Source organism: Pyxicephalus adspersus, chromosome 2, assembly GCF_032062135.1.
Source record: "Pyxicephalus adspersus chromosome 2, UCB_Pads_2.0, whole genome shotgun sequence".
NCBI classification, from domain to species: Eukaryota; Metazoa; Chordata; class Amphibia; order Anura; family Pyxicephalidae; genus Pyxicephalus; species Pyxicephalus adspersus.
In genome coordinates, this window is record NC_092859.1 from 52056920 (window position 1) to 52080149 (window position 23230).

At 39.3% G+C, this 23230-nt stretch overlaps 1 protein-coding gene across 3 annotated transcripts in view; it reads left to right on the forward strand.

Annotated features, from left to right (window-relative positions):
- Positions 1-23230, forward strand: part of LOC140323580 (A disintegrin and metalloproteinase with thrombospondin motifs 2-like) — a 355904-nt gene that overhangs the window by 31485 nt on the left and 301189 nt on the right. For all 3 annotated transcript variants that reach the window (XM_072400782.1, XM_072400783.1, XM_072400780.1), the window contains exons 2-3: positions 8377-8735; positions 14753-14906. In XM_072400782.1, coding sequence (XP_072256883.1) covers positions 8377-8735; positions 14753-14906 — 513 coding nt within the window. The remainder of the gene's footprint in view (positions 1-8376; positions 8736-14752; positions 14907-23230) is intronic.

Genomic DNA, 23230 nt, shown 5'->3' on the forward strand with positions numbered 1-23230 from the left:
TTAAATTTCCCCCCTGTGTCTGCCAAATGAAACCTATGCAGGACCTCCCTGAATTCCCTGGAAGCCCCTGCATCATGTGGTACATTTTGGGTGCCACTGGTAGAATGCCCTAGTAAGTATAACTGCCCCCTGATGGCTTTGGAGTAGGGATAGGTTCTTTCCGAGAAACAGGATTTTACCATAATTTGCATAATATGTAAATTTGGTATTTCAGCATCCTGAATAAATAAGTACCTGCCCGAAGGGTTTGGCAATTTGTTTGGTACAGTGGAACTGGAGACCCCTCCTAAACGTGATCAATACTCCCCTTTGTTTGGTAGGGGCACAGGCTGAAAAAAAGAGTAGATATTGGGAGTGCGGGTACTTAGGGGCCAAGGAAGTGGAAAAAAGTTCCTGGACAGTATGTCTACTTCCTAGAGTGGTCTAATTTGCCTACATCTACCCTCTCTATTTGATGCAGGCAGAACAGGTGTGACGAGAAACCGTCTCTTGACGGCCCCTGACAGATGGTCAGATTGTTATCGGCCGATACAGAGTAGGATGACTAGACACTTTTGTGCCCCTCAATGGTTATTTTGAAGCTATCCAATATAACTGCGCCACAAGCCTGTCACTTGTCTTAACAATGGAGTCAGCCTTTATTTAAACATCAGACATTTAAAATATAACAGTACTAATATCTATTTGTTACACGTAAAATCCACTTGGTGTACATGCTGCAGCTTTGGATATGCTGTGACCTCTGACTCTTCAACTCTCCCTCCTGAGTATCTCTGGCAGTTTACACAGAACTCCACTGTCAGCAGCTACTACCAGCTAGATCAAGTCACCATAAGAATGAGATTAGCTTTTACTACTAGCTTACATCAGCCTGCTGCGGCATTTTGTGATCTTTTGGATTGTTTGAAATGTCCATTATTCACTCTTTATCCACACAATCACTCATGGTCCACCATGTCACATTTGTGTCACAGGGACTTAAAATATGCCTTAGTGCACTTTACAGGTGAGTTTAGGCCCTGAACATTCAGATAAACTAGGGTTGAGGAAAAATAGTAATGTAGTAGTGGAATGATTTCCAAAGTACAGTAGATTTCCTTTTCTAGGGATATTGCCAACCCCAAATAAATATGTATCTAGAAAAAGGCAGACAGGGTTTTTTTTTGGCACGAAAAGTATTGTATTCAGTGATAGTTTCTCATAGAATTCAGATTAAGACATAATCAAGACCTCTACAAATAATAGAGATCCAGCCAGCTAATTGACACTAGACATAAATCACCTGACAAGTGAGCATACAGTTTTAACAGTATATTAACCGCAAGTACAAATGTAAATTTCGCATACGTGTAGCCGCATAACCCGATGCGTTTTGCCCAGTATAGGCCTCCTCAGGGGCAGCTTGCACGGTAGCGGGGCAATAACATGTGCTGGAGGCAGTCTAGGTATTCATGAAACACACAAATTATTAATTATATTGGAGAAGAGCATAGTACACAATCATGAGAACATATGAAACAATATTTTACTGTACAGAGTATTTACAAGGTATGAGATATACCGAACATCACTTGTGTAATTCAGAATTACCTTAGTAGGATATATAGAAAATGTAATGCATGCGGGTGTGGATCCACTGTGCCACCGACTGGGTATGCTCCGGAGGGGCGTAACTTAGCCGCTACCTGGTCTTCACTAGAGCCTTTGATGGTGTGGATAGGCTTGGGCCGCAGGGTAGCTGCCAGGTGCCACTCCAGAGCGACCCCCAGGTCAGAGGCAGTTGACCAGAGGGGTCAGGGTATTCGGTGCAAGCACCGAGGGAATCCAGTCTGGTCCCCATGTATAAGTCTTTCCAGTCCGTGATTCAACCTTGTGGCTAGAATTTTTGTGAGTAGTTTGAGGTCAAGGCTGAGACCCTGTGTCTGCCAAATGAAACCTATGCAGGACCTCCCTGAATTCCCTGGAAGCCCCTGCATCATGTGGTACATTTTGGGTGCCGAGGGCACCGAGGGGGCTTGCGTGGCCAAGAGGGCGATGGCAATCAGACAAAGTCCAAAACAAGATCCGAGGTCAGGGTCGGGTGGCAATCAGGCAAAAGTCCATAAACGTAATCCGAGGTCAGGGTCAGGCGGCAATCAGGCAAAAGTCAATAAACGTAATCCGAGGTCAGGGTCGGGCGGCAAACAGGCAAAGTTCAAGGGTAAGTAAGCAAGGTCCGGTACACAGCAAAGCAAACAGAGGAAGCACCTTTGCACTAGGAGTTTAGACAAGCTAAAACCTTGAGATTGCTCAGGCAACTTCATGTAGAAGGAAGTGCCTTTAAATACTAGCAGAGATCCAGCCATAGGCTGTAAAAACAGGGCGTGTATGTGTTGCCTCATAGATGGAGAGGCACACCCACGCCAGCTCAAACACTAGTGCAAGTCTCCAGCAGGAAGGAAACTCAGGCATGGAACACAGGTAGGAGGGTTACTCTACCTGAAAGATAGGACCCGACGCCCGTGCCTGCAATTAGGAGCAGCGGCGCTGGCACGACCCGCAGGGCTATCAGAGCATTGACACTATTACTGGAAAAGTTGATACCAAGGTGTATAAATACACTAGTATATAAGTTATTTATAAATAAATAACGTAGTAGACTTACATTTTCCGTGTTCAGATTAACTCTTGAGGTGATTAACTCGTGAGGTGAAAAATCTCCTGCCACGTATGCATTTTGGTGGGGAGATAAGATAGACCAAGGTGGTGGTGATTCCCTGTATGTGTAATAATGGTACAAAGGCAAAGGGGCAAAGGGGAAAGCCCACAAGTAAGCATAAAAAACATTACTTGAGACTGTTGACTGTCTAAGCCATGCTGCGGCCCCTGTGCACGCAAAGGCAGGTGACTGCTGACAGAAATCAGACAAGGTGCAGGAACATGGGACAGAGGTGTGGTCAAACAAGCCAGAGGTCAGGAAAGGAGGCAAACAGGAATAGTCAAGGATCAAAGCCAGAGACGGTACACAAGAGAGACAGCAACTGGAGACGCAGACAGGAACAGCTGGAAACAGAGTCTAAGGGAACTCCTTGTTCAAGCAACTTCCTGTTGCCGGTAACTTCCTTAAAAAGGGAAGGTCATGTGATGGATAGGAGTCATGTGATCCGCAGACTCCTAACCCTCCACCAGAGGGAGTGCTTGTGATAAGGCATTTCCAGGTGGTGTTCACATGCCTGCCAGCAAGTGGAGTGTGTCTGCGGAACACTCTATTCCTCTGACTCTATTCCTCCTCTACATAGTAAGTAACTACTTCCTGACAGAGCCTATAACACGTTTTCACAGACCTTACAGTAAATAATCCCTTCCTTACCCGGAGCTTAAAATGTTTTTCCTCCAGTAGCAGAATGGCCTCTTGTCCTTTGTAATGATCTTGACGAGAATAATCGGGAAGGTAGTTCCCCATATTGCTCTTCTCTGCTCTTTCTTTTGTGATCTGGTGTCCAAAACTGGACTGCATATTCCAGGTGAGGTCTGACCAATTCTTTGTACAGAGGCAGGATTATGTCTTGATCTCTGCATTCTCTTTCTCTTTATACAAGAAAGTACTTTGCTAGCTTTAGAATTTTCAGCTTCACATAGCATGCTTTACATTCATCAATAATAAATATCATTTGCCACTTGGCTGCCCAATCAAACAATACATTCAAGTCTGCTTGTAGATTATAGACATTTATTACTACTCTCTTGATGCAGTCTTTAGGCCAGTTCTCTATCTATTTACAGATTTCATTTTCTAAACCTAAATACCAGAATTTGCATAATCACTATTTGTGGGGCACTGTGTCAATTGCTTTGGCAAAGTCCAAGTACACTGCTACTCCACAGTCTACCTGTTCACTTACTTTCTCATTAAAAGAGGGTAAATTTGTTTGACAACTTTGGTCTTTCTTGAATCCATGCTTACTATCACTTATTTTATTATTTTCTAGCAGAAACTCCTCTATGTGGTTCTTTATCAAAGTCTATACTATAAATATACATGAACGCGCAATTACATATCTTTTGTACACAAAATATATTTGTGATAAGCAAAAATCAACCAGTACAGTATGTCAAAACAAGATATCTCAGTTATTAAGGAAATTATAATAAAAAGACAATACAGTGCAATTTAAGGAGAAACCAATGAAGTATGGTGTTTCCATGTCATGGTAAATGTAAAAATGAATCTGGATATTTCTTGAACCTGAGGGTATTGTTTTAAATAAAGTTGAATATTACTTTTTGGGGGGAGGGGGAATACAGTCCCAAAAAATACAGGTTAGAAGTTTATCATAAAAGATAGTAAGATAAAAAGAACTTACATTTTGATCCATAGGGGAAGTTAGTGGATGTTAAAAGAATAAGTCTTCAAAAAAAATTAGGTCTAAATAATGAGAATTTTACGAAATATGTAATGATTATGAAAAATAATAATATATCCTAATAAACAGGGCTGTAAGAATATATAGGTTTTCAGTTACAAATAAACAGAGCATGAAAAATATATTGAGGGTGCAAAAATGCATTCTTCGGGACTTTTAAGGCATTTCAAATAGTTTACAATGTACACAACTCATATTAAAACCATAAAACATTATTCAAAGTATGTCTAAAAACCATACACTAATCACTGTATTACATATTAGGTCTCTGTTGTATCGATGTAACAATGTATGTTCTTCGCGATTCTTGGACCATAGTCCGCTTCATCAGGAATGCAGAGACATCTATACAGTTGCTTCCATAAATCACATCTGGATTGACAAGGCAGTTCTTTTTTAGAATGGAATTTAGGGCAGATCAGACCAAAGGAGATTAACTAAAATTTGCCAAATCACCAATTTGAATACAGTCTTTGTCAGAACTCCCTTCCTACTGTCAAGGAACTCTATTCAAAAGTATTTCACCTTGTATTCACTACCTTGTATGTCCTTCTCTATCCAATATCTCAAATAGATGAGTTTCTTATGGGGATCAAACAAAGATAGGTAGACTGAAATAGCTGAAATTCACCCTCCCATCTCACCAACAGAGATTCTCAAAGTTTAGACTGTATATAAGAGCATATCAGGTGAGATGATGGAATAGAACTTGTCTTTCATATGAGAGAGGCTCAAGATGTTCCTACCGTTCAGAAGGTTGCCTGTGCGCATAAAGGTTTTGTTAATCCACCATGCAAACTGTCTATAATCACAGCCAGGCGGGAACTCTGGATTATTCCATAGTGGAATGAGGGGAGCATCTCCTGGTTTGATCTGGGGCTTCTGCATCCTATGCCCAAGATTTGAAGTTTTACTGGATCATGGTCTGACCAAGCGTTTGTTAAAATCCGGTCCAGGTTTGGGATGTTAAAGGCAGAAATAAAGCCATGGTCTATTCTGGAGTATTGCCTGTGGGCCAATGAGTAGTAAGTGTAGTCCTTGGCTGAAGGGTTAAATTCTCTCCTTCCACTATAACAAATTGTTGGAGCAGAGAAGCAAATTTTAAACTTTGTTTAGGAGGGTGTTTGTAAACTGGCTTTGATGTTTTATCCAAGTTCGGGTACAGAGCCAGGTTGGAGTCTCCCATCAAAATTAAAGAGCCCTCTAAATTAGGTGACAAGCTTTCCAACTTTTTATTTTAAAAACATGAATTGACCAGTCGTGGGGGCATAGTAGACTAGTATAAAAACAAGGGACTCTCCCAGCAGGCCCACCACTAACACGTATCGGCCCTTTGGATCTTTATGCCCTGAGCATAATGTAAAATACATTTTTTGACAAGCATTGGGCTACCCCTCACTTTTTTTGTTTTGCGTTTGCTAAAAAGACTAGGGGAAAATGCCTAAGAAAATATTTTGGATAACACATCATGTGTTAGAAAGGTTAAAGTTTGACAGATATAACAGATTTGAAGACTCAGGATAATGGTCATCCTGCAAGCAAACAAAATGTATCTTGGACCTGGGTTGTAGGCCTAGGTTGTAGAATTTACGGACCTGGGGAAAAAACTCACGAGAAGAACCAGGGTAACGGGAAAAAATAGGAGAATAGGAGGTGGGGACAACAAAAAAAACAGGGTGAGGGGATAATAGTAGTAATAAAACCTTTGTGCTAACACTCCAGTGGTGGCCATGTTTAGCCCTTCTGATCTTCTGAGAACAAACCACAGTATTAGAGTAACATAATAACAAAAAGATGTCCCACATGGGGCATCTTAGGCGTGTAGTTAGGCCTCAACCACTCTAAAAAGGCAACAGCCCTAGTCACAACCTTTAAAGCTAAACATAATCCAAACACATTAAGGCAACCAATCATCTTTTGAAAATGATATGGTTAAGCAGGTGTCTTCGCTCTGCCGAGCAAATCACAGAAAGACAGGAGGCTCAAGAGTTTTTTCTCCGTCAAGTTTTCGGAGAGTCCAAATAGGTGGGAGTTGGGTCAAGGTGCCATTTGTTAGAGATTGATTGGAGGGATCTTCGGATATATGTCCCAGTTTTTTTGAGCAAGGTTTCTGTGTCGTTGAAGGCGGAAAAGGCATAAGGTTTGTTTTGATAGTAAAAGCATAACTTGAATGGACAAGCCCTGCAGTATTTAATGTTATTCATCATGAAAGATTGCAGAAGCGGTTTGTGGGCTCTTCGTTTCTGTATCATCACTGGTGATAAGTCTGTGAAGACCTTGATTAGGTGACCACCAATAGTAAGATCTGTCAGGGGTCTAACCACCTTCAAGAATTGTCTCCTTTGTCTGATAGTAACAGTTTTTAATGATTAAATCCCCTGGAGTCCCATCTGACCTGAGTTTAGCGGCTGCCCAGTGAATTGTGTCCAGTTCTAATTGCTGATCATGGGATGGGAGACGGGAGAGTCCATATTTTTATTAGATTTGGAAGACCCCTAATATGAAAGTTACCCCTCCAGGATCTATTTTCAAGGTCTTCTATATTATTTTGTTCTATTTCCCGACGTTCCTCCAGCTGTGCGATAGCACTAGTATTTTTCTTTACTCTGCGGACAGTATCATTAATTTTTTGCTCTATGAGATTAAGCCTCTGGCCCAGGGAGTGGAAATGATGTTTAAGGTCAGCACTGATTTTGTGTCAGTGCAGTGATCTGCAAAGCTTGCCATCAAGATGGCGTCTCCAGAGTACCCCATGGCCTGCGTGGTGTCTGGAGAAGTGTCTAAATCCTCCTTCTGAGGAAAGCTGAGTACCCTCAGGAGAGAGTCTGTATCCTAAAAGGAGGATTGGAAGCAGTTTCTTCCATATGGCTGACATATGTAGGAGAATTCAGGGGAGGCTGTTTAGGACCATCACTGTGTGCTTACCTCCCTAGTAGGACTACAAATCAGCAGATGGCTCCATAGCTTTGGGGAAGCTGTGTTTCTATGCTTCCTTCCACATTGAAGACAAGAGGGAGTGCATTGTGAGCGGGAGTGCTGTATCAGCTGTGACTGCTGCCATCTTGGGTGCCGCTCAAACCACCCTAATTGAGTACACCTGGGCTCTGATATTTTGTTTCCCCTTCATTATAGAATCTGTTGCCCGTCCATGGGAAGCTGAAATGATGCTGTAGCGGTGCTGCTGTCACACAAAAGACAGAAGAAGTGCAGAGCCACCTAAGCCTAAATCTTCCCTCGAGCCCTTTAAGGGACCTCTATGCTCACATCTAATCTTTTCACTATTAACATATTTATACTTTTTTTTTGGGGGGGGGGGGGGGGGGGGTTGTCTTACTTTCTTGCAATCTGTCTTTTATTTTGAAGTTGTGCACCTTTTTTTTCCTTATTACATCTTGTTATATTCTTTATAATCTTCAAATTCTGAAGGTAATCCTCCATTTTTAAAAGCTTTATGGCTTTTATAACAGTAGCTGTGAGCCTCAAAGGTTTTAATTTTAGCATCTTAAACTTATTACCCATTATAATATATTTTGCAGTGTGTTTGTGTAAAACAGACTTCAAACGTTTCAATTTCTGTTTTGTGTTTTTTTCTTGAGGAAAATATTCCCTCCCAGTCCAAGTCATGGAGGGCAGCCCTTAATAATGTAAAATTTGCTCTCTTAAAACTGAATGTTTTTATGTTTCTTGTTTACAAGGTATATTATATGAAATCATACTTCTGGATAAAATGATATTATGGTCACTTCTACCCTGATTTTTTTTTTTTCTTTTTTTTTTTTTTTTTATGCACGTTGGTTATAAGTTCTGCATTGCTAGAAAAAACTAGGTCCAGCAAAGTATCATTTCTAGCTGGGGCTATTGCTCTTAACCTTACTATACATTTTTTTTATAACTGTGTACAGTAAATAATCTCTTAAATATTCTGTGTAAAAAAACTCCTAAGTAAACCATACATTCATGTTTTATTTTTCAGATTCACTTTTGCAGAAGATAGAAGAATACAGTATTGTAACCCCAATCAGTACCGATTCAGAGGGTAATTTTCTGTCTCATGAGGTGTCCAAAAGACATAAAGCTCGTTTTCAAAGGAATGTTGAAGATACTAATAATGAATACAGAGATAATAACATTTATTATAATGTTACTGTTTTTGGAAAGGAGTTTCATCTAAGGTTAAAACCAAATTCCAAACTAGTTGCACCTGGAGCTACAATAGAGTGGGAGGAAGATTCCAAAGTGCTTCCAATAGACCTTCATAAAAGCTGTCTGTATGTTGGAGATATACCAGATCTAGCTCATGCCTCTGTTGCCATAAGCAATTGTGATGGATTGGTAAGTTATATATTATTAAAGAGTTTTATCAAATGAATAAATACAGGATATGCTTTTTATTGAATGGTATTTAAAATTTATGCACATCTAGTTTAAAACAGGACATGTTTACTTTTTTACATGAAAATTAGAGCAGTATTGTTTTGATATGCTGTGTGCATTTAATAATTTACAGCCTTATAAAATACAATTGCATTTATGGTATGTGTGGTAGCTTAGAGATCGGTACCTTTCATGAATTGCAGCAATTCAGACTTTAACCAATGCTTATATTGACTTTTCTGTTTCAACCATGCCAATATAATAGCTTTTATGTAAGTACTATATTTGGATACATAGTAAGTCAGTTTGAAAAAGTCCATCTAGGGAAGTAAATATATTCTAGATATAAAACCCTATGGATATAGTGGAAAAAAAATTCCTTCCTGATTCCATGAGGCAATCGGATGTTCCTTGGATCAGGTGTTATTTTTACTTTAAAGCCTTAATACCCAGTTATATTCTGTGCTTCTAGAAGAGCATCCAGCTTTTTCCTAAAGCAATCTATAGTAGTTGCTGAAACTACTTCCTGAGGGAGCATATTCCACATTTTCACAGACCTCACAGAGGCAAAGAGTTCCCTCTTGTTCTTTGTAATGATCTCAAAGATCAAATATAATAATTGGGACGAGAGATCTCTATATGGACCATTTATATACTTACACAGGGTGATCATATCCCCTCTTAAATGTCTCCTCTCAAGGAAGAATAGATTCAGTTCAGCTAATCACTCCTGAGTTCCTCCATTCTTTTTATAAGTTTAGTTGCCCTTTTCTGCACTCTCTCCAAATCCACAATGTTCTTTTTGTGAACTGGTGCCCAAAATTGGACTGCATATTCCAGATGTGGTCTGACCAATGCTTTGTACAGGGCCAGGATTATGTCTCGATCTCTGCAGTCCATTCCTCTTTTAATACAAGAAAGTATTTTGCTAGCTTTTGATATTGCAGCTTGGCATTTCATGCTGTTATTAGGTCTATGATCTACCAAAACTCCCACATCCTTTTCCATTCCTGACTCCCCCAAATGCATTACCCCTAGTATGAAGCATGCATGTTGTTAGCCCCCCAAGTGCATACCTTTACATTTATCTATAATAAATGTCATTTGCCATTTGGCTGCCCAATCAAACAGTACATCCAGGTCTGCTTGTAGGATAGATATCATTTAAGGATGCACTTAATTCCATTACATAGTTTGGTGTCATCTGCAAACACAGAAATGGTACTTTTAATCCCAAACTCTATATCATTTATAAAGATGTTAAACAGTAAAGGTCCCAACACTGAACCCTCGGGTATTCCACAAATAACCTTAGACCATTCAGAGTATGAATCATTAATCAATACTCTCTGTATGCATTCTTTAAGCCAGTTCTCTATCCATTTACAGATTGATTTTTCTAAACCTATTGACCCTAACTTGCATATTAACCGTCTGTGGGGTACTGTGTCAAATGCTTTAGCAAAGTCCAAGTTCAATATATCAACTGCTACTCTACTGTCTACCTGTTTACTTACAAAAATGGCCATGGAAATAATGGCTTTGAAATTACTGAGCTCAGCTCTTTGAGGACACGTGGATGTAATCCATCGGGTCCTGGTGCTTTGTCAACCTTAATTTTGCCCAACTGTTTCTCAATCATATCAATTCTGAGCCATTGGGACTCATTTAAGGCAGTGACATTGCTATCATGAATTTGGACTTAGGCTCTTCCATTTTGTTTTGTGTACACAGAGCTAAAAAAATGTGTTTAGTATATCCACATTTTCTTAACCCCCAGTTACCAACCCAGAGACATCCTTTAAGGGGCCTACATGCTCAGGTCTGATTTTTTCGCTATTAATATATTTAAACCCTCCCCCCAACTATTCCCAATCCACCCTCCACTAGTGTCTGACCCCTGTCTGACCTTTCTGCCACCTTATTTAACTGTCCCACCTTCCCTCGTCTTAGTTTAAATATCCCTCCACCATTCCCCTAAATATTTCCCCTAGCACAACTGACCCCCTTCCAATTAGGAGCAAACCATCCCTGGCATATAGGTTGTACCCCAATGAAAAGTCAACCCAGTGCTCTAAGAACCCAAACCCTTCCCTGTTATACCAGGACTTAAGCCATGCATTTAGCTGTCTAAGCTCCCTCTGCCCCTTTCTGCGATGCGCATGGCACAGGCATTATTCCAGAGAATATAATCTTGGAGGTCCTTTCTTTCAACTTGAAACCTAGTTCTTCAAACTGATTTTTAAGGTTTCTCCATCTTCCATCTATCCAACTATTGGTTCCAACATGGACCAAGACAGCTGGGTCATGCACAGCCCCTTCCAGTTTTTTGTCCACTTGGTCCAAGGCATTTGGTGGAAGGGATCTTGGCGACAAACTATTCTATCAGTCCTCCTGGTCTTAGAATCCCTTATGACAACCAATTGTCTTTGCTTTCTTGCATTGCCTTCCTCACCTTTACTAGATGGGCTTCTCCCCTGGCTGTTAGGGGTAGCAGTAACATCTAGAGTTGCCACCACTGTGTTTGCCACCTGCACATCTTCACATAGCTTTGCATATTTGTTAGGGTGCTCAAACACAGGGCTGGCCTTTCTTTTCTGGGAGCCTCAACCACTCCCTCTAACTACAGTAATGCAGCTCCCTACATGTTCATCCTGATTAACCTCCAGATACTATGTAATCCACTTTTGGGAATGTGGGAATGTCCCACCCTGCCTCACCCCGAATCCACCAATGAGTGTTGCTGCTCGCATCACCAGTTAGATGCGATGCACAATCCAGGGCTTTTGCTGTCTGCATCGCATCTCCCTGGTGATGTCCCGCCCTGGCTCACCCCCTGCATCCGACAACACTCCTTGCTGCTCGCATCACCCGGAAGATGTGATGCACAATGCAGAAGCCCTGCATTGTGCATCGCATCTAATTGGTGATGCGAGCAGCAACAATCATTGGTGGATTCGGGGTGAGGCAGGGCGGGACATTCCCACTCGCATCACCCGAGAAGATGTGACATCTTCCCGGTGATGCGAGTGGCGTGATGTATTCTGGGGGTGTGGCCAAGCAGGAAATTTAAAAGCAGATTACAATGTAATCTGCTTATAAATGGTTTTTACAGTAAAAAAAACACAATAAAACACATAATAAAATAAAAGTACATATTTTATAATTGTTTTTAAAGTTTTTCTCGTTACCCTGTGGAATTTCAGGGAGCAAAGAACTTTTTTGAAATTTTGCTTTCTCCTTGGCAAAACATCAGTGCAATAATTTCAAATGATTAAGATGGCTCTGAGTTGGACGAGAGTTTCCTAATGGTTTACGTACTTCAAAAAAGGAAATTTAAGCATTGAGGATCAACTCCATTCTAGACGCCCTTCAAGTAGCCAGAACGATGAAAACATTGAAAAAATCTGCGGAAAAATCAATGAAGACCACTGTTACATATTTGACAAGTTGTCAGAAGCTACATAAAGTGACATGGAACTCAGTGCAGCACATTTTGACAGAAGACCTGTTCTTGTTGTTCTGGGTTTAGTTTCACATCTCTTGGGTCCAGGTTTGGACTTTGACCTGATATTTTCATCTTCCTGACTCTTTTCTTTTACAGCCATTCTGTTGTAGATTTCTGGTGTGTTTGAGTTCATTGTCTTTTTGCATAACTCAATATCAGTCAACCTTTAGCTATACAGAGAAGTTCATAGTCAACTCAATAACTGCAAGATGCCCATGAACTGTGGCTGCAAAACAAGCCCAAATCATCACCTACTGTGCTTGTCAATTGGTATGAGGTGTTGTACTGATATTCTGTTTTTGGTTTTCACCAAACGTGGATCTGCCAGTATGGTCAAACATCTCTCCAAAGATTTTGTTCCAAATCTTGCGGTTTGTTCAGATGCAACTTTGCAAACCTTTTTTTAATTGTACTGTCATAAACAGACATTAGGATTTACAATGCTGAGCCTATAGACTCTTGGATGTAGCTCTTGGGTTATTTTGGGTTTCGTTTTCCTTGGTATTGCTTAATTTAACCTAGGAGTGAATTTGCAAGGATGTACACTCCAAGGAAGATTGACAGCTGTTCTCCACTTCAGAAAAATCTTTCTGTAGAATTATTTCAAATTGTATGGAAATGTTTCCATTTATTTTGGACCTTATACATATTTCTTTATCATCCTAATAGGACAGTGAACCACTAATGACCTAATAAAATTTTATATTTCATATATACTTAGTGCATATTGTATAGTGGGGAGTGTATAGAACTAATCACGTTGTAACTCTTGCACCAGTGCACTGATGTCACAACCTGGGAAGTGGATATGGGAAGTAAACCCTGAGCTACTTGCGACATGTAAGTATATACCCCAAGGTAGGAACCACTTTTTAAAATCAACTGTTTTAAAAAGGGTTCTTCTTTTCACAAATTCTGACCTTAAATATCTAAACTAATTCTACTACCTCTCATTTGCTATAACTACAACAAAATATTAAAGCAAAGACAAAAAAAAAAACTGGGTTTCTGTTGAGGCAGTTCTTAAATTATATTGTATACCAACGTATAAAAGTTAATAAACTACATGTACATACAATTAATTAGAATGGTCCTTCTCATTTCACACTTCATGGGATATAGGACCATTAAACTAAATTCCTAATTAGCAGGATTAACATCTCATGACCCGACCTGTTTCAGGCTTACTCATGTGAATGTGTTAAGAACCTTAGCATACTAAATAACAAGTTAAGGTAAAATAGAATTTAAATATTAGTATATATTAATATACAGGTAGTCCCCGGGTTAAGTTTGCATGATTTGCAGGAGAAATCTTTTGCTAAACACAGCTGAGGTTGTGGGTGATCTTAGGGGGGTAAGCTCTTTCTACAGCCTATTGTAACTATTTAATGACAAACTCTGCAGTTGTTTCTTTTTGCATATGAAAGCACAGCTTTGAAACTGTACTAGGAGCCTACCGCAAGCAGAGGGATCTAAGAGTGGACAACCTGGAGATTTTTATTTTTCAGGATTTTTCAGTCTCTGTGGCTCAGAAGCGAAAGCATTTTGTCCCAGTATGTTGCCGCTTAATGGAATTGGGTGCCCAGTTCACCCTAATGTACCCTGCTAAAAAATGTGCCACTTGGGGAGGTTAAACAAAAGTATTTGAGGATCCACAGTTGGCTTTGATCTTTATATGTCATTCTGATCATGACTCTTCTTAACTCACATAAACAATGGAGGAATGCATGCAAGATCGACATGGGTTTTATTACTTCAACGGTTCTTGCCTCCCTACCGCGGGAGAGCTGTTTCAAAGTTTTCCCTGTCTAGCACATTCTTGTTTTATGGAACCATCTTCTTGTCTTTATTATGTCTGTTGTTGTCTTGTTTTAAAATCATTATTTTTGTTTACTCCTTACACTTATCTAATGTTCAAGCATAGAAAATGAAGGAAACAATTCTTCTTTGTTGTTAAAGCACAGATTTTGTTTTATGTTCAAAATGGTGGGGTTACCATTGAATTTACAGGGTTAATGCATGATGGGTATTGTGATTGATGTGGCCAAATCTGTGTTTGTATTAGGGTCAAACAACTGCTTGCTGGGACTAAATTACTCAGAGTGTTCGTTATTACCAAGACGTCTTCCATACCCCGTACCCTGAATAATAAAACAATTTCCTAGGCAAAGTTGAAATATTTCCTTTTAACATCTTTGGTGGTCCCCCAGTCACAGTGCTCCTATCATTTTTTGTGCCATCATGTTACTGAAGAGTTACAGAGTTCATCAGTTGTTTATCAATACTAGCTATTTCATTTAGTTCTGCTTAGGAAAATGCTTATTTTAGAAAATTGTTGTGAAACTCCAAGGGACCTTTCCCCAACCTGTTTCTTAATACTAGAATCTAAATCACATTTAGTGTATATACAATATTAAACATTTTGAGAGATTATTGTGTTTTAATTCTTAATGTGTCATTTTAGGCTGGTATGATTCGTACAGATGAAGAAGAATTTTTCATAGAGCCACTAGAAAATGACAAGAAAGAAGAGGAGAGTGGTAGATTGCATATTGTTTATCGCCGGTCAGCTGTCATAAAATCTTTTCCAAGTTTGAATGTTGAGAAGCCCCTTAATAGTAAGTCTGTTATGTTGTTGGTTAATATTAATCATTCATTATACAATATTTTCTGCCATTTGCCTATTTATTACCAAAGAAAGGTATTTCTGGTTATGCTTTTGATCCATTTTTTCAATTGCATACATATAATTCATCTCACTGCACTTTTCCTGGATCAAACCTTATGTACAAAGTAAATATTGCCCGGTATATAGATTTATGCCTAATTTAAGTGGTCTTTCATCCTTTTTATTCGCACATGCGCACTATACTATCAATTCTCACATACGCACTACCTCCTCCAGGATGCCACTTCCTCGCTTACTTAGGCAGGCAGGGCTATCACACTGTTCTATGGTAGTGTGCACATCTATCTTAAGGGCAGCAACACACTCCCTGTTAAAGATCTCCATTACCCAAGGAACGGATCTTCAGCTCCACATCTGCTGAACATATGTTCTTATTCATATATGCTGATGTACTTCTTCTCTCTTTTCCTAATACTATATACTTTGTACATGAGATAAATTTTGATTCAACTGCCATGATTTAACATGTTCACATATTTAATTCTGCTGAATATACACTCTAGCATGCTGGTATTTATTAGTCAAACCTTGTTTCGCTTGCAAATGGTGGACCTATTACATACTTCTTACAGCCAGTAGGGGCTGAAACTAGTTTTACACTATCTATAAATGTTCCAAATATAGTAAGCTGTCAAAAGAAGTCCACAAGCAGAGGGGCCCTAAGTATAAAGTACAAATTAATAAAAATAAGCATATGACAGCTTACATCAGGCGTGCCCAACAGGTGGATCGCAATCTACTTGTAGATCATAAAGGCAACGCGAGTAGATCCCAGAGCCCTGCCTTTCAAAATAAACTCTACCGCGCACAGGAGTTAAGTCCTGGGTGGGTGTTATTGGGGGAATTATTAAAACAATAAGTTTTTATTGTTGGTAGATCATTTTAACTTGGTTGTTTTAAAAGTAGTTTCAAGCTGAAAAAGTGTGGGCACCCCTGGATTACATGTAAGGCAGATAGGAGTGTGTCTGACAAGACAGGCAGGCTTGTCTGCAACCTAATGCACAGCCTGGTCTGATATTGGGTGTCAGTCAAGTCAGTTGATATAACAGAAAAGAGGGACATCCCATCTCCATAGAAATAAACACACTATCACATGACCATGCGCCCCAAGAGGTGGTGCCAAACATAAAAGTACACAACCAGATCATAGCAATATACAAACTGAAGCTGGGTAGTTTAGATACAAATACACAAAATGTAACAAAATATACAAATCATGTATATGAAATGTAATACAAATAATTTCATAGAATGAAAACCAAAATAACAATTAAGTAACAAATCTGTATTCAGTGGCATGCACAGCTACTAAAGGCACAGGCTGCCACATACATTTTTCAGAAGCGGCCCCCGGGCTGGATTCTGGACATGCCTTGCCCAGGGGATCGAGAATTAAAAACTCAGAAATTTCACTTTACATAAAAGGGTTGTCTACGCTTTAGGTCCCAGTGGACACGTGGCTTAAAAGTTTAAAATCCAGCATGTTTCATGCTAGGGGATTTGCTGGTCAATGTTTCTCCCAGGGGGGGGTAGTGGGATGGGTGATGTATATTGATTTTTTTTTAGCTTCCCTGATATGTCCGTTGTTTGTCTGGTCTTTTTATATTAATTTGCCATTTGATAAGGGCAGGACAAACACTCATGTTCTAGGTAACTGGAGGGAAGTCCACATTTGGAACCAGATGTATAATAGCAGGATGCCTGAGATTGTTTGACTTTTAAATCAAAACCATGGTAAGCCCTATTCACAATTTTATATTCAACCTCCCGCCAAATCTTGCTTATTACAGATTTCAGTACCATGGCCCAAATATTCTCCAATAACTCAATGGTATTTCTGTAATATAATTCTGGAAAATCAGCCCATTTAGTAACAAAAATAGGTCCTGAGTTTCCTTCACCACTAATATCAATAAGAAATATATATATATCTGAGACAGACATATTAGAGGATAGGTTCCCTAACAGTTGACCCTACAATGGTTGCAATCCTTTGGAAAAATCTCATCTAATACTGTAAATTTGCTAAAAGTTGATTCCCTTGAAGAAAACTCATAGAAAACTGGATGGGTAAAGCCGGGGAAACATAATGATGAATATGGTCTAATTTTTTGGATTTACCCCAGGCTAAAAGTGTATCTCTGACTAATAGAACATTTTTAACGATGGATGGGATGGTCAACGGGGAAGAATGCAACAACCCCTGCAAACACACTGGACGTACCATTTGGGCCTCTAATATAGTCTGCATATATTTGGAAGTGTTATGCCACCAATCTTTGGCGTGGCGTAGAAGACAAGCTAAATTATATCTCTTAATATCCAGGAAATTAAGACCCAGTCGTGGAACAGGTTGGTTAAGTTTGGATCTGGCTATGAGAGAAGGCTTTCCCTGCCATAAAAAGAACTGAACGCTGAGAGGAGCTTCTCCTTCTTAACCTCCTGAGCGCTTCATTTCTGTCTGGATTTATATGTCTGAAAGCGGTACATTGTTTTTCAAGAAAATTTATTTTAGAGTATAAGATAATAGTAGGAGTATAATAAAGTTTGAAACACAAAATCATGTAAAAATAATAAATTAAATAAATTTAAAAATATAAATATATATATTATACTCAATATACAACGTACTGCTTTTACACATGTAAATCCACTGTATTGCATCCAATACAGTTATTTTGTATTTAATGCAATACAAATGTATTTGAATTTCCTGCCCTGCCCCGCCAGCTACGTCCTCAAGCACAGACGTCACCGGGAACTCCCTGCGAGTCATCGAGTGCAGAGGAAGCCGGCCGGAGGAAGAAGGAAGACGGGGAAGGCCAGCGTATTAGGTAAGCGCTTTATTTACTAATGTTTCCATAGGTTTACCTACCGCGAGTGACACTCGGGGTTACCGTTTAGGGGGTAATATCATTATGTGGTAGATTTTTCATAGGATATAGCAAACGCGCAAAACTAATTATTTTGATAAATGACACCCAACAGTGATTATGGGAGATTTTCCATGTTGTCAGTTCTGAATACATTTTTTCAAATAAGGGCGAGTAATTTAAATTGTACGTATCTGGTGTGTGCCTAGTGACTTTATTGGCTAGGTAGGTGATAAATCTATCGCCTACCTTCAATCCTAGCTGGATAACCCACATTGCTGAATCAGCTGCACAATTCTTGCGTAAAAAAAGTAATTAACTTTTTTAATTCACAGAAGATCTCTTGGCAGATTATTTAAAAACAACATGACATCATTTGCAAAAAGTGCAGTTTTTATAAACTTTTGGCGTACAGAGTCCCTCAAAGACACTTGGTTCTAAAAATTTTTTGCTAGAAGTTCAATTGCCAAATTAAACAACAGAGGTGACAGAGGACAACCCTGCCTTGTCCCTCAGTGTAATAAAAACGAAATGAGAGCACCCCACTATACCACTACATCATAATTTATTCGTAAAAAGCTTGGTTGTCTTGGTTGGGGCCATTTATTGCCATAACATTTAACAAATTATTCGGAAATTGTATAGTGATTGTGGCCCATCTTCCTGTTGTACAATCATTAGCTTTGGATATAACATTAAAATGCATTTTTTTGTGAAATAGAATTGACACTCCAGCTCATCTGCCTTGTACTCCCCAAATCTCACCCACCCAATTTTTGCGCATAGGGTGAAAGAGAGAGGAATGTAAGTGGGTCTCTTGAAACACAGCAATGTCAGTCCGTAAATTTCTTGAGATGGCATGGTACTTGTGTTCTCTTGTGAGGAGAGCGAAGACCTCTAACATTCCATGTGATTACTTACAATGGTTGGTAAATGAAGGTGGTAAGTAAGAAAAGATACAGCATCGGGTTGTCCCAGCAGTGCTGCCCAGTGCACTGTGAAGAACATGAGACCATCAGGATCCTAATGATACATCATTGAAGTCCGAGACATCCAGAATAAAGGGTGAGGAAATTTGGGGAAGAATCAGGTTGAAAAAGTGTATCCAAAAACAAAACAAATAAATACCAATGCCTAAACATGAACAGAAATACAGCACACAAACTTCCTTTTTTCCCCAATGTGTGGGATAGCTGTGGAGCTTTTCATCAAGCTGTATGAAACGGGTGCATTCAGCAACCAAAGTAAGGTAGTAACAAACAAAATAGCAAATCAGGTTAAGCTGAACAATGCCTTCGTGTTTTTCACGAAATCCCTTACATGTTGTAAGGTAAGCTGAGTGTGGACAAATAATAATGTAAATTATTTTATTACAAACTATGTTACAGCTGACAGTTTGAACATGGTTCTCTGCTCTTCAATGTTTGTTTGTTTGTTTTGCGGATTACTCTACCTGCCCTGGTGACTATGTTGATCCAGTAATCCTATGAAGTGGGTTAGGTGAGCAGGAGAGCTTTTCAATATATGGAATGGATATAGGGAGTCTGATAACAGCTTTGCTGAGATTCTAATCCCCAATTTGCAGAGCCATGATAACTGTTGTGATTTTAGGTCAGTTCAAGAGTTCCCACATCTAGGGAGACTGCTTAAGCATTATCCAAGCAGTCCACATATGAACATATTGCTCATTGTGGTCATCTATATCAGCCACTAACTCTTGGAGGTGATGGATGTATTTCAGCTCCTAAAGCCATTTGTGTGGAGGCGGGTGTTTAGGAGAGTGCCAAGGTCTTTGAATGACAGTTCTAGCTGCATATGTGAAACATGGTGCCTCTGTGGGTTAGGCAGTGTCATCACTTCTCCGAATGTTGATTAGAAATTCAACATTAGTAAATCAACAGGGGGACAATACCAATGTGACAAAATCTTGTAATTTGTCTCTTGAGCTCTAACCTGCAGTTTAATGATATACTGTAGAATGTGACAACTGTAGCAACATCTCCTAGACAGGAGATGTAAAAGGTAAAAAGAGGTAAAAGAGTGGCCAATCTCACTCTCCCACTATCTGGAAAAACTGGAGGGATATGGAGTGACAATCCCCTAAAAAGACCTTTTCACACGATGGATAACATGTTGAGTATGCTCCCTCTGCAAAAGTAACTGCTCGAGAACACCAACTTCCCCAATAGTTTTGGTTTTAGTTAGGGTCTTATATGAAATGCAAATTCATTTTTGAAAACCCTGACAGATTCTCCAAAAAAAAGAGAGATGGGAGAGAGAACGTTTTGAGTGCATTGATCCTATCAAACCAGGAGAGCAAAAAAAATGTTTCAAGAGTTTTGTCTCTTGCATCCCTTCCAGATGATTTGGTTTAATATAAAATGTAAACAGAAAATATAAATGAGGAAAGATAAAAACAATAATTTTTAGGATAGCAAATTTTCGACTTTTAAGGGCTATAAACAAAAATAGGAATAATTTACGTCAACTGTACACAAACACTATCACACTTACCTCTTCCTCACTAAAGCGCAGGTGTTTCTCTACTGCATATGCAGTTCTGGCGCTGGGTGTGCCTCTGTTTCTAAGCTTTATCCATTCCATCCAATCCGCTGGCCAATAAGAAAGTAGCCCTTTGATCTGCCCTGGCTATTTAGCTAGCTTACACAGTGCACTCATTCGTGCAACATGTCTCGTGCCCCTAGATCTTTTAGCTAGTTCCTGTTCACCTGTGGCTTAATTTAGTGTTTCCTCTGTCCAGCTCCTGCCTTAACCCCTCGTTATCTATTCTGTTGGTTCCCAGCCAACTTCCCTGTGCTGTTTCAGTGTTCCTGTCTGTCTATGGATCTCCAGTGACTCCTGTCTCCTGTGTTCCTTGTGCCAGCAATGGCCCCTGTGTCACTAGTGTTTGTCTCCTGGATCCCTGGCAATTGACCCCTGGCGTGTGATATGACCTCTCTTTTTTGCTGCCTGCCTGACCCCGGATTTCCTAGATTATCATCCTGCCTTGTGATTTTGTACCATGCTTGCCCACCTTGGTGTGCCCAAGGACCGCAACCTGGACGTAACCAGCGGTGCAACACCCTCACCATAAGAGGCTCTGGCGAAAACCTGGTTACGGCTTAAACTCTGCGCCTTGGCCCTTCTCAGTGCTCACATCTCCTCCATACAAGCAGTAGCACCCCCTAGTGGTCCTGTCTCTCCGTGTATGACAAACACATTGGAAAATATTTTCCTTTTAGGTTTTAATTTTTGTCTCCTATACTATGTAGCATATGGTTAATATATATAATAAAGGCATAATGTAAAGGACATTCAAAAAAATCAAACATCATCATTTGGAAATTCTAAAGAATGCAACCAAAGATCTAAACAGAAAATTAAGTGTGCAAAAATTCAAGATAAAAGACAGGTTTCAAAAGAAAGTAAGACAAAACGTATTAAATATATTAACAGCAAAAAGAACAGGTCTGAGCATGTAGGCCCCCTACAAGATAAAACAGAGTTGGTGACTGAGCATCAAAAAATGGCAGATTTAAGGTGTGGTCTGGACTGTGATCCGAGTGCCTGCACATTAATAGAGCTCCTGCAACAGCCTGCTGTTATCTGTTTAATTCCACGGCACGCTTTAACATGTGCATGCAACATTTGGTGCCCATGGCGCCCACCTTGTTACACCACTATCTTACCACTAAAGCACGTGCAGTGCCTTCTCCTAGAGATTGTACCCCTGCACCAGCAGTACTCCCCATAACTCTTCCTGTGGATTCTTGTTCTTGGCGGGATTATCTTCAGCATTTTCCAATGTCTTCCACCTCCTAGTCCAAGAAGTGAAAAACTTCCAATTGCTATATCTATTAAGCGTTTCCTTGAAAGAAAAAAATTAAACATATCTCCAGGAATATGGGATCTGTGGAGTTTGATGGGGACAACATTCAACTATACCCTCAGTACACTCCGATGAAGTGCTGGCCGGAGGTGAGCAAAAGAAAACGCTTCCCACAAACTGGCTCATTTTCTCCTGCCCTGAACCCATTGTGATCTGGTGAAACCTCAACTTGATGTGATTAGCTTCCTTCCTGGTCACTCATATACATTGTATACTTACCGTGTTGCTTGATTTACCATATGGTTGCTTTACTAGTGCGATTTGCTGTTTCATAAAATATTGTGTGGGTACAGAGGAAAGAAAGAGGTTTCAGGCTCAAAGTTTTTGTGCAAAAGAGTAAATGTGTATTTTTCAATTTGCAGTTGGTACATGCATCAATGGTACAGATTTGTTTTTTCACTATATATCCAATTGCCTGTTAATGTCACAGAGTTTGGATATTTCTCCTAGACATACATTTTCTAGCATCATACAATATAAAAATTGAAAACAAAAAGGACCTGTTGCGTTCACGTAATTCCTGGCACGTTTCGACAAATATAGGCTTCCTTAGGGGTGTGTAGTTGCAGAGGTTGTATAATTTCTATGTTGTACAGATACAAAGTAAAAACATATACCATATATAAAATCAAAAATTACAATATGATATAATTGTGTTCAAAATATTTTACAATGTTTTTTTTACAATTTTTTTAAAGATGTTTGACTACCAATATTAATTTGCATTTTTACATTTAATCTAATAATGGTAACATACATTAAATATTGGAAAGAATCATATTGCTGACATCCTAGTACAAAGGAAGATTGGTTTAATCTAATGATTACTATCATATTAGGACAAATGTAATTTTTTAAGGGCTCATTTTCAAATAGGTGTCTGAGACTTGATAACTCCACAACTTGTTACAATATAACTTATGTTAAACAATCAACTTCACATTTCAAGGTTTCATATCTGATGTTTTGGTAACTCAATATTGATGTAATTCTGATTGTACTAATAAAATTCAAAGGAATAAAGCAATGGTTTACCTACGTTTGGTTGAAATTCGGTCTAGGTAAAGGAGTAGTGGAAGCAGTATTCAGGCTGCATACTGATGAAAAGAATGTAGTACATAATATAAAGTCAGTAATGGAATAAATCTACAAAAATGGGAAGTTGAATATTGGAAAATTATAATATTACTTGGGGTACCTACCAATTTGATATGTTCAAGCCCAAGAGAAAATTTTTATTTTCTTAGTAGATTTAATTAAATTGTGATGTTAATATATATGATCCTCATTTCAAATACCATGGATAAGGGTCTAGGATAAGGTAGTAAAAAACCTTGTCTAAAAATAAATAAAAGATGGTCAGGAGTTTAGGAATATTTAATGGAGTTGAAAACAGGATCTAAATTATGATCCGCCAGCTTACCAGGTAGGTATAGATCTACTCATCCAAAAGGGGGTAAGGTTTTTGCTGTTTCATGTTTTTGATGTTGG